This window comes from Microtus pennsylvanicus, chromosome 6 (genome assembly GCF_037038515.1).
Source record: "Microtus pennsylvanicus isolate mMicPen1 chromosome 6, mMicPen1.hap1, whole genome shotgun sequence".
NCBI classification, from domain to species: Eukaryota; Metazoa; Chordata; class Mammalia; order Rodentia; family Cricetidae; genus Microtus; species Microtus pennsylvanicus.
In genome coordinates, this window is record NC_134584.1 from 113365267 (window position 1) to 113377638 (window position 12372).

General features: G+C 41.8%; 1 protein-coding gene across 2 annotated transcripts in view; it reads right to left on the reverse strand.

The window, feature by feature from the left end:
• The window catches only part of Adamts18 (ADAM metallopeptidase with thrombospondin type 1 motif 18), a 131153-nt gene that overhangs the window by 51823 nt on the left and 66958 nt on the right, over positions 1-12372 (reverse strand). For both annotated transcript variants that reach the window (XM_075977950.1, XM_075977951.1), the window contains exons 9-10: positions 10979-11116; positions 8217-8370 (exon numbers count right to left, since the gene is read on the reverse strand). In XM_075977950.1, the coding sequence (XP_075834065.1) occupies positions 8217-8370; positions 10979-11116 (292 nt within the window). The remainder of the gene's footprint in view (positions 1-8216; positions 8371-10978; positions 11117-12372) is intronic.

A 12372-nucleotide genomic window follows, 5' to 3' on the forward strand; every position in this document is an offset into this window, starting at 1 on the left:
CAAAAACCCTCTGAGAAAACTCCCTTTCAAAGTAAACAAAGAGGGGAGCTTGCACTCTTTAGCGGGTACCTCCCACTTTTCCCCCCGTCAGTATACCCCATTTTGTCTTATCTATAATTACCTGGACTTAAGTCATAATTTAAGAGAAAGAGAAATAACCACAGAGACCCAAAGGTCTCATGTTGCCTGGATATGATCCCCCACCTCAACAAGACCACATATTTAAGCAATGCTGGCTGTACTGGGTCCTGTCATTGGCTGACCCACGTTCTCTGGTTATATTCCACAAGACAAGTTCCTTCTAGTAAAATATGACATGTTGAAAATGCTAAAAGCATCTGAAAACTCAAGTTCTATAGCGTATACACAGAGGAACTCTCATAGGGACTTCTAAAACTATACCACCATGTTGAGTTTACCTTCAACATAGCTCCTAAATCTAAACAACACTTCCCACACTCATTGCTGCCACCCTGTTCCCAGCCACTTTGCATGTGCCTTAATGTCATACCCTTTAACACAGACCCACTTGCTCTGTTTTCCTCCATCTACCCAGTGAGTTCTCAACAGGGCACTACCTGACACAGTGGCCCAGAGTTGCATATGACTTTTGTCCTAGCTCATGTTTTCGAGAGTCAGATACGGTATGTGGCTATCACACTGAAGAGCAGAAGAGAGTCCCATCAGTATGGAAAGCTCTGCTGGCCAGCATTATGAGCTAGAGGGATTCTTCCATGTAAGTCAGTCAGTTCATGTTACTGCTCTGTTCAAACCATGTGATGTTGTCTCGATTGACTCAGGGTAAATCCAAAGTCCTTCTTGGCTGCTTCCAAGTCAGTCACTGAATACGCTTGATCCCTCTGATCAAGTTGACCTCTTACAGGTCAACTCTTGCTGTTGTGGCATCAATTTCTTTGTGATAAAACTACCAACCAAAAGCAAGTTAGAGGAGGGAAGCTGAACTGAAAATAACAAAGCCCATGTTACAGTTCACCCTATCAGGACCTGGATGTAGCTAGTCAATATCACATCCACGATCAGATCAGGGGAAGAATCAGTGAATGGATAATTGTTTGCTTGCCCTCAGCTGGCTTTATCCTCTCTTTTACAGTCCCTGACTAGGGAATGGCACTTCCCACAGTGGGCTACATCTTCTTCCTATATCATTTAACAATCAAGATAATACCCCACAGACATTGGGTCTAGATAATTCCTTAAGACTCTCTTCCCCTCGTGATTCTAGGTTGTATCAAGTTGATAGATAAAGCTAACCAGCAGACCTGCATACAGCTGTTCTATCAACACTGAGGCAGTATTCTGAAAGTGCCTCCAGATTGCTCCAAACACCAGCCTTTGCACATCTTGCTCTATCCACATCCCCAACAACCTGAATACCTAACAGTGGCTCATTTTCTTATTCCCTTCAAGCCTTCATAAAGTTCCCTTTGAGAACTCAATAGTGTGTGTGTGTGTTGTATGTGAGTTTGTGTTTGTATGTGGCAGGGGCTTCACACATGCTAGGCAAATGCCCTACCACTCAGCAACATCTCAGTATTACTAATTAAAATTTAATCAGCTACCACCCAATCAACCTTCAACCTATTTATCCCAAAGTCACTTTGCCAATAATCTATTTGTTTATAGTATTCTCCATGTATCATCCTCCTTCCTAATACAGAGGCACTGCTCCAAGGAAGGACAGGGTCCCAGGCAGACTTCAATAAATATTTTCAACAAGTCAATATATGAATCAAAATGACTGACTTTATAATTAGGAAACAGTCTCACTGGCAGTAAGTAATCTGCAATTCTTAAGACAAGTTTTCAACTAAAAATGTGCCAGTGGTGGTGCACGCCTTTAGTCCCAGCACTCGGAAGTCAGAGTGAGTTCGAAGGCAGCCTGGTCTATGTAGTTTTAGGACAGTTTGGCCCATTCAGTAAGACTTTATCTCAAAAATAGTATTATACTCTGACAAAGAATTCTGGAAAACATAATGAAACTGGGCACTGCTGGGACACACTTCCAAGGAGGAGCATTTACCAAGCATGCACAAGGCTCTATTCAATACTCAATCCAGTACTGAAAAGAAAAGAAATAAACAACAAAAATCCTGCTCCTGCCGCTAAGAGTTTCCCCTATATTACTTGATTGACTCCACAATTGTTCTCTTTGGTGTGCTAATGGGAAAAAGGAGACTCAGGAAATGTCAGATGAATACTCAACTACTCTCAGCAGTAAATCTCTCCTAGGCTAGACCTGAAACACCTTGTGTTTAATCTCACTACCCAAGCTTTTGAGGGGAAGCAGTAATTAAAAAGCAGCAACCAACAGACCATGTCATTGGCATCACTTTAAGAAGCAAGTTTGCTGAGGTATAATTTGCAATAATATGCACCTATATTGTAAGCATATGGTTCTCAAAGCTCTGACAAAATATATACACCATTGTAGACACTACCACCACAATTTTGGATAGTAGAATTATACCAAATGAACTCATGGCATTTTTTTCAACATGTAGTTTTTAGTTCTCCATGTTTTTATGAGTAGTTTTAATAAAATAAATGCATCAGTTTTTTTCTAGTCATTATCTAAAGGCCATTTTGAAGGTTGCCTCTACTCTTTGACTCCTGTCAATCAAGCATTAGCTAAGAACACTATCAAATAAACCATTTTTGTACCAACTATATCCTCTGATTTCTGTCAGACAAAATACTTGGAAAGTATTTATTGGATCCAAGGGTTAAAATATGTTTATAAAGATATATAACTGTTCCTACATAAATCAGTGGTTATCTTTCCTCCATGTTTGAACAGTTCATTCAAAAATATACAATCAAGAATTCAACCTATGTTGACTCAGAAGCCTGGTCCTTATTGTTTTCTTTTCTATTAGTGCTCTTAAGTTATTTAACTTCTATTTCCTTACTGTTGAGTTCAAGGGGGAACAATAAATAATGCCATGCATTTTCCACCAGTTGCTTAATGGAACACTAGAGTCAGACAAAGAGAGACTTAGAAAAAAACAAATTACAGGCTTCGAAGAATTGGAGTCAGGCTGCAATCTGTGGCCCAAGTGGTCTGCTAACACAGTCTCTACAGTGTTAAACTAACTGCACCCTCTGTTTTTGCAGATAGAGGGGAAAGCCAAAGTCTCTGTTGGAGGCAAGGTATCTTTAGAAAACTGTTAGATAAATGTGCATCCTTTAGCCAAACAACACAAAGACAGGCAATGCTAGAGATGCCCTGTGATGTGCACACCCAGATGCACATGTGTCTGATATGCATGTTTAAATGGAGAGGGACACCGTGTGTGCATACATACATTTAGAGGCCAGAAGTCAATGATGGGTGTCTTCCTCCATCCACTTTACTAACTGAGACAAGGTCTCTTACTGAAGCTGAAGTTCACTGGTTCCGCCACTTTACCCAAAGATCTCCTGCCCTGCCTTCTGAGCCTTGGGATTACAAGCTAGCTGCCATGCTCAACAACCTAGATTTCAAGTGGGTTCTGAGGATCCAACGCTGGCTCTCAAACTTTATCCACTGAGCCACCTCTTCAGCCTGAGGTGCTCTATCACACAAATCACCCATGCTTCCTCACGGGAAGCATGGGGGGAGCAGGAGAGCAAAATCTACTCTATGAAAACAGGAGTGTGTAAAACAGTGAACCACAGCCATTGCTATTAGGCTAATTGATTGCAAAGGATCTACTGCTACATAAGACTAATAGTTAAGTAGATTTTGCACCAGCAGAAGCAAGGAATATGCATGGATGATTACAATGTGGAATCACAAGTTTATAATGGTGATACATAAAGACAGAGCCCGGAGGAAGAATAGTTTAAATGTCCTTGGGGAGAAAAAGGTAACTCTTAGGCTACATCTTTAATGGTATAGAATGATTACAAACTTGTCATCCAGACAGAAGGCTATGCAGTATTCTAGAATGGGAAATCCATAGATGATGCATGAGAAAGGCAGTATTAAACAGAATATTTGAAGGTGAATAAGGACATAATATAACTGGGATGTAAGCTGGTGGGGAAAGATGATAGAAATTGAAAGATGGTATGATTTATTACAGGGCATTTATGAGAAACTTCTAGAAACCTCCTACTTACTCTCTTCTCTTTAAGCCCAATGTCAAATTCTTAGAGGAAACATTCCCATATCCTAATGCCTTCTGGGAGAAATGCTCTCTGAAACAATGGCCACTGAAGCATTCACTAGTATTCAAATATCATCCCCCAAATTTCTATTTGGCTTTAAAATTTCTCAATGAGCCAATCAATATGATGAGCCCTAGCTACGTGATGGTAATTGGGGATACTGAGCCAAGAACCAACTCTGAGGTATTTCCTTTGTCCTGTTTATGGCCGGTGCAGGAAAGGCACCAGCGTGCAAACATCGACTGACTCCTGTGCCATGTTTCAGAACTCTCAACAAACACCATCAATTGGTTAGCCAGGCACTATTTCTTTTTAAGTGAATAGTCATTGAGGGGATGTTTTTCTCATCAGTTGCTAGGGAGGTAAGTCTCTTTCAGTTCTGTCTAAATAGCATGGAACCCCACGCCAGATTACTAATTCATTCTCGTGAATGCTGCTCTGCCCTGGGTGTGGTTTGAACCCCCAACACCCATATGTCAGGAACTTAGACTTCAGTGTGTCAATGTTCAGAGGTGGAGTCGTTATCAAATGGGGTCTAGGGGGAAGATTTTGGGTGAGTGAAGGAGTGCCCTTGACAGGGGTTACTGCGCAGCTGTTTCCTTCTGATTGAAACACTCCCTCCTGGAGGAAGGCTCCTAGGAGTCAGGAAGTCCAGGAAACTCATACATCTCTGGAAGCTCTATAGGCCCTTTTCCAAGGTTACACAGGCAATAACCAATTACTGAGGGGGAGTCTTCAACTGTCCAAGCTGCCTTCAAGTTGCTCAGAGACTTTCAGGAAAGGGAGGCAGCTTTCCTAAGAAAACACCCATGCTAGGTGGGAAGTTGTGCAATGCTCCCGTTTCTGAGCCATTCATGCACCTGCAGGGAAACCTCAGAGACTCGTTGGTTCACTAGGCTAGACTTGGGTGGAATGGTCTCTTTGATCTGTTGTTAGTGCCCTAGTTGAGGGAGGGGACAGAGAAACACTTATGTCTCCCCAGGAAATTTTACATAACAGTGATTAAGGTATTTCTCCTGCCAACTCTGTTTAGTTCTCATGTGAGTTGGGACAGGATAAAACTGCCCCAGGGCCTGGCTCTACTACATCTCTTTCTTGCAGAGAGATCATTTTCTCTCATATATTTTCTAGCCATGGACATCATCCACACTGTGATACAGCTAGGAAGACCCTCACTAGAGTTGGTCCACATCAGAGCAATACCCAGGAGCCACCCTGTAACTGCCACCTAAAGCAAGCTCTCTTTCTCCAGATGTAGCTTTGCTCCAGAACCTTTGTTACAGCCCTCAGACTGACCGCACAAACACTGTGGGGAGGAACAGTGTGATTTGCTAGCCAAATGACAGTTGAGTCTGGGAGAAGAGGAAGAGTAGACACACGTGAAAGAATGCTCGCACACACCTCTGCCTCTATGAAGATGTCCAGTACACTGGGGGCCGTGATGCTGAATGGGAAAGGAAGAGATTAAGAGGACCTCTCATGCGCACAAGAATGTGACTGGACCCAGAGAACAGTCCTCACAAATTAGCTGGGGAGGAACTATTACCTTCTCCTTACAGATGTGGACACGTGGGTCAAGGGAGGCTGAATCATTTGTTTAAGAATCTATCTAGGCAAAGTTGGAATAAGACTCTAACCCCAGGTCTGCCTACTTCCCAAAGGCAGAGAGTATGTGCATGTGTGTATATAAGTGTGTGTTTGCATGTGAGCATCAGCCCTTCTGGAGAGGTGGTCAGACCCCTAGGATCTAGAGTTACAGGAAGTTCTAGGGAGTCAGGGTAGAGTTGGGAATTGAACTCAGGTCCTCTGGAAAAGCAGGACACACTTTTACCCCGAGCCAATTCTCCATTCCTGCATGTGTGCTTTTACCTACCATGTAAGTTTGCCTTTCTAGGAGGAATGATAGGGAGAAAATTTCATGAAGATGGAAGGGAAACAGCAGAAAGAGAAAAATAAAGACCGCACAATAAAGACCTTAAAGATAAATTTTAAAAAAAATTAAAAATGGGATTTCATTGTTTAGAAAATCCTTTTTTGTTGTTGCTATTGTTAGAACACAGTAGAGTACCATTGTGACCATTAGGGATGAGGCCATGACTCTGGTTATAAACAATGTTAGGAAAATACTAAAAGCTAGTTCACAGAGAAAACAAGTCCACACTCAGGAGCCACCAATCAATCTCACCTTCCCATTCATCGGCATCTTAAACCATCTCTCTGTTAGCCCAGACTCCCCAGGTCTCCTCCCAGACACCCAGACATCCCTGTGCCGTTCATCATTTCAAGCTCTTTTCACTTGGAATTTCCAGTTCTCTTCACTATGCTTTCCAGGGTCAACCAAGGCTGAGATACCATCTTTTAAAAATATGATGCGGCACCAGAAAATGATTAAGGCGGGGTACTGACCCCCTTCTCACTGCCTGACACAGAACAGGCACAATCCCGGTGGAAGGGGACTCATTCGGGAACTCCTCTGTATTTCTAAGGGAAGCCATGCTTATTACTAGCTCCGTACGTACAATGTGCGCAGATTCGATGATTGAGGTGAGCAGATTCGATAATTGAGAAAGGTAGCGATCTCAGAATGAAGTGGTCGAAGGGCATGCTCAGGAGATTCTACTCAGTGAATGGGTGATTCTACCTAATGCTGAGGCTTAACAGGCAAATTGAAACAGCTGCATGTTTGCTCGTTTAGAAAACAACTGAAATACATAATGTAAATCCCATGTGGTGTGAAGGATATGCCCAAAGAATGAAGCTGAGGATTAGCTTTTTAATAGTAATGCGTGCAGTTATATTAATTTATGGCTCCATATCAAGCCTATGACTGGATATTATTTCTCAAGAATGGACTTTTATAGGTGAGCTGACTTACTGAAAGGCTGTGTGTGCTTACAACTACAGAGACACCACACAAGTCACAACAGTGGCTGTTGCACTGTTAGGCTAAGGGAAACCGGTATCCAACAAAGGAGAGGCAGAGGCTTAACTTCCACGTGGGTGATTTGTTTTGTTTATATTCGATCATTTGAGAGTTCTGTAGCTTTGGGCAAGCTGGATACCTTCTCTGGGATGTAGGTGAAAGGGGGGCAATAACTTTTACTTCAAAGTGGTTTTGAAGATGGAGGTCAAATACAATAAATCTTGCCGTGGAATGTCTCATGTAGGACAGAGGGTCATGCAGAAACTGCTGGGAATGGTGGCGCCGGAAGTTAGGACGGCAGTGCTGCTGCTGCTGCTACTAATGCGGGTGATGGAGAGGGAGCAACAGGGGGCAAAAGGGGATGAGGTGAAAGGAGTAGGGGTTCTGTGGGGGAGGGGAGAAAGGAAAAGCTACCAACTTTCCTATCGCCCATGGGTCCAACTACCTAAGACTTCAACATTTTCTACTGGATGCCTGGAATGAACTAATGTTAAAATTATGGGACCTTCTTTTGATGTTGGGACTGCAATGCTGTCAGGAACACATCTCTTGAAAGAGTGCAACAGGGCCTCTCTTATGTCTGCAAATTGGAGTTTTGTGTTTTCTCACTTATCTGGGCTGTAATCTTGCTTCCAGGAGTCAATGTAGAAAGCATGCTAAGACTATTAAAAGTGACTGTCAACTTTCTGGTGTCAAGGGGAGTGTCTCCTGCAATGGTTGTCTTACACTACCAAGGGCACATGGCACTTATTGATGTGATAGTGACTGTGAGCTCATGACTTGAAAAGCACAGCAAGACAACAAAAACCGTAATTAGCAGGAGCAAGCATTCTCAGCTCTGCTTCAAGGAATAAAGCCTGCATGTAAGAAGGGGGGAATTTTCTTCCAAGGATGCAGACAACTGGTATTTAAACCAGGCATGCAGAGTCTATGGGGGATAAGCCTGGATAAGTCATTGACAGGAAAATTACCACTTAATTATCATGCCAAACAAATGACATTTTAGAGATAACCCAGATGCTAACCTTTGGCCTCAGCAAACCAAATGTTTATCCTTTTGGTAGGTACACAGGCACATGGCACATCCTTAATGCAAGTTAGAAATCACGAGGAAACATACCTTCATAACCCCAAGGCTGCACAGCTTGGCTTTGGCTCCAAATTGCCACTTACACTGTGTGTCGGCATCATAAATCTGTCCTGGGAGTTTGTCCGGATATTTATACTGTCCTGTTTGCTTGGGCTCATCCACCAGACAGCCAGCCTGTGGTGTACTGCATTGATAACACATCCTTATTAACAGCCCTGTTCATCTGTGACCTTTCCATTTAAAAACTGCACCTCAGTGAGTGCAGTCATGCAAAGAAACATAGAATGTGCTTAGAGAAGCAGGCATGTGTTTAGAGTTAAAAAGTACATTTTATTGCAAAGAGCGAGTCCTGCCTAAAAAGGCTGGAATGCATACAGTCATAAAGGGTTTTATAGGGGGCTGGAAGTTCTGGCCATCTAACCAATGTGCATTAGGATTGGGTAGGAGATGGGAAATGTAAATATAAGTAAAATCTCCTCTCCACAGTCTCATTCAACAACACTGGGCATTTTTACCGAGAGCCTACTGTCGGGCAAACATTAGCTTCAGGAATTAAAGCACAAACTGAGCTGTGTACAGAGGATATCTGTCCTCATGGGGTTTTAAATGATACTGTGCTTCTTAAAGACAGGACCGAGAAGAAATAAAGATGTACTCTGCCTCAAATAAGCTTATGAACAAAGTCACATCCAGAAAGAATCAGAAGGTTCTAGGTGTGCTGTTCCAGGCCTAGAATCCTAGCACTTAGGAAGTAGAAGCAGGGGCTTGGGAGTTCACAGTTGTCCTTTACCACACGAGACGCTCAAGGGCAGTCTAGACACATGCAGGAAAGCACCCTATAAAATAAACTTTAGAATCGGGCCATAAGGCAGAAAATTTCCCTATGGGTGCCTGGAAGTAAAATGTGTTGAGAACATGGCATGGGTATTTTTAAAAAATCACCTTACCCTTTTACTTACATAATCAAACAGTACCACCACTGAGAGGTTAATTAGTGTGTGATATTAAATGCAATTTTGAGGCCATACATGGAGGTACTATCAACCATGCATCCATAATGACTTTATATAATTCTTGTGAACCTCTTTAATGATGATGACTCCCATAAGGATTGTTACATGGCTCAAACAAGAAAACGTAATGTCCTTAACACAACAGAGAAGGCAATGGCAATTGCTGCTGTTGCTCTTATTCTACCCAAAGCCCTGAACTGCACCAACCTCATGAACAGAAAGTCGATCCACATGGAGTTAACCTCGATTTATAAAATGTATTGATTCCATACTTACATGAAGTAGAAAAGACATTGTCAACCCTAAACACTGAATCTAAAATTAATATAAAAATATATGGGGGGCATGGCTTATGATAAATTAGCAAACATCTATCAGTTTCTTTTTACTATACTTTATGTATCAGTCAGCTTTATATGCTCACATTTAATCTTCCTTGTTGGTTAATGTTGATAATTCTGTGAACATTTCCAACTAATATAGTGTAGCAAAGGTATGAACATATTAGGAACATCAATTTGCAATGAAACTTCCACTAATATCTGGTCAAAGGGAACAATCAGAACCCAAGTGTCCATGTGTGAGTCAACATGGACTAAAAAGATATAGATACATGCATGTCATTAAGAATAGAGTTCTTTTAAAGAGATTTATTATTATTTTTTACTTAAGTGTATGTGTCTCTGTTTATAGGTACTAGCACAGGTCAGAAAAGGATGTCAGGTCCCCTAGAGCTGGAGCAACAGGTATTTGTGAGCCACCCAACATGGTTGTAGAGAACCAAATTCAGGTCCTCCGCTAGAGCAACAATCATTCTCAATTACTGAGCCATCCATCTCTCCGGCCCTGGGTTCATCCTTAAAATTTAAACCAAACACTGGGCTCTCCTAAGCTCTACAAGCTGGTTGGTTAGATTAAAATAATTAGCCACAGTAAAAAGGCCATACATCTAGGAGTCTTAGAAGTTAAAATGGAGATAACTTATGAATCTTAGACCTTGGCATCAGAATGGATGTAAGTGTGAATCTTACACCTACAGCTTCATAACTGTTATACTTTAAGCAGCACAGCTGACCTCTCAAAGACTCAACTACAACTCTAGAAATAGGATTGCTAAGAGGATAAAGATATGTGTGTGTGTGTGTGTGTGTATTTAAAAATTTCAGGTTACATTAATTTGTGTGTGCCTGTGGGTATGCATGTGCATGTATGCAATCACAAGGATGCTACAAAATGAGTGTGTACTTCAGAGGACAACTTGCAGGTTCAGTGATCTCTGGGGTGGGTGGGGGGATGTCCCTGGGCTGGAGTTCATGTAGTCATGCCTGACAGCAGGTGCCTTTCCCTTCAGGGCCATCTTGCCAGCCCTGAGTTAGTATGTGGAGGGAATCTAGCACTGTAATAGGTCTTCAGTAGATTTTCAACAATAATTATATCATTATGACTACCAGTGGCATCATAATAGGAATGTTATCTGTTGTTTGGTTCATTTGATTTTGTGGTACTAGAGGTTAAAGCTGGTGGTTCATGCATGCTAGGCAGGCACTCTGCTGACGAGCAATATCTGTAGGCTTCGTTTCTACTTTCGATTTCTCAGGCTGGCCCTGAACTTATTCTGTAGTCCAGGCAGACCATGACCTTTCAGTCATTCTGTCTCTGCCTCCAAAATAGTCACAATGACTTGTCCATCCCTCCAGGCCTGGCTTGGATATTTGTTTTCACGTCTACTTAACACTGCTACAGAATGGGGCACAATCCCCACGATTTTATCCATCTTACCTGAGGAATTTCTTGAGATACTGTCGGCTGCAGGAAGACCATGAAAACACCCCATTGTTTCCAGTCAGTGTGGGTGACATGATGTTGCCTTCTGCCTTCCTGCAGGGGTTGCCTTCACCATCGTGAACCATGCCAAAGCTGAAAGGCAAAGGAAAGCCGCCTTCTGAAAGCCCATGTTCCAGGTCAGCCCCAGAAAAAAAGTCTGAAGAAATGATGTGGGATTCCCCTCTGTTTGCTATGAATACCATTGGTTAATAAAGAAACTGTCTTGATCCTATAGCAGAGCAGGACAGAATAGATCTTGGCAGAGAAAACTAAACTGAGTGCTGAGAGAAGGAAGGTGGAGTCAGGAGAAGCCATGTAGCCCCACCGGAGACAGACGCTGGAACTTTACCCAGTAAGCCACAGTCTCATGGTGATACACAGATTAATGGAAATGGGTTAAATTAAGATGCAAGAGTTAGCAAATAAGTAGCTAGAACTAATGCACCAAACAATTATTTAAATAATATAGTTTCTGTGTGATTATTTTGGGAGTCTCGGTGGCTGGGAAATGAACAAGTGGCCTTCTACTATAGAAAAATGCACCGAGACTCAGCAGACCCAGGTGGGTGACAAGAGTCAGTGACAAAACAAGTTACAAAAACCTACTGCAAATTTTCTAAAGAAAAACCTGAAGAATACTAAAGACTTTGTTATTTATTAGCCACAAAATCAAAGCAAGGTTTATCTGCTCTATATGTAAAGCCTAGGAAATCTTGGTCAAGATTTCTCTGGTTGTGCCAGCAAGATGGCTTAGTAGCTAAAGATATGTGGGGTCAAAGTTGATTGCTTGAGTTCAATCCATGGAAAGTACATGATGAAAGGAAAGAAGTGACTACACACACACACACACAAATAATAAATAAATGTTCAAAAAATTTCTTAACTAACCTAAATCTTAGATGGCCAATTTTTAAAAATTCAAAACAGCTGATTTCTTTTTCCTATCACCCACCAATCCTAGAGCTATGGCTCAGAAGTTGAGAGTAAGGAGGAGGTGGATACAGTGAGAAGGTAATTCTAAGGCCTATATTGAGATTTATTATAAAGCTAGTGTGATATAAATCTTCCTTCCAGTGTTAAACAGCCAGTTAGCTAAACCCCTTAATTACGATTATAATTGAATACCTTCATAAAAATAAAGCTCTTTACAAGGTAATGATAAAAACTCTGTTCAAAACATATGACATAAAACCCGACTTCCTGGAGCTCAGCCTGCTACAGTGCACTGTAAACAATTTCTGAACATTCTTCTTTCCATGACATTAGAACAGTTCCTTTTCAGAAAAACAAGCATTAAGGATCTCCTTTAAACATATTGTGTGGTGGGCTGGAACGATAGTTGTGTTTGG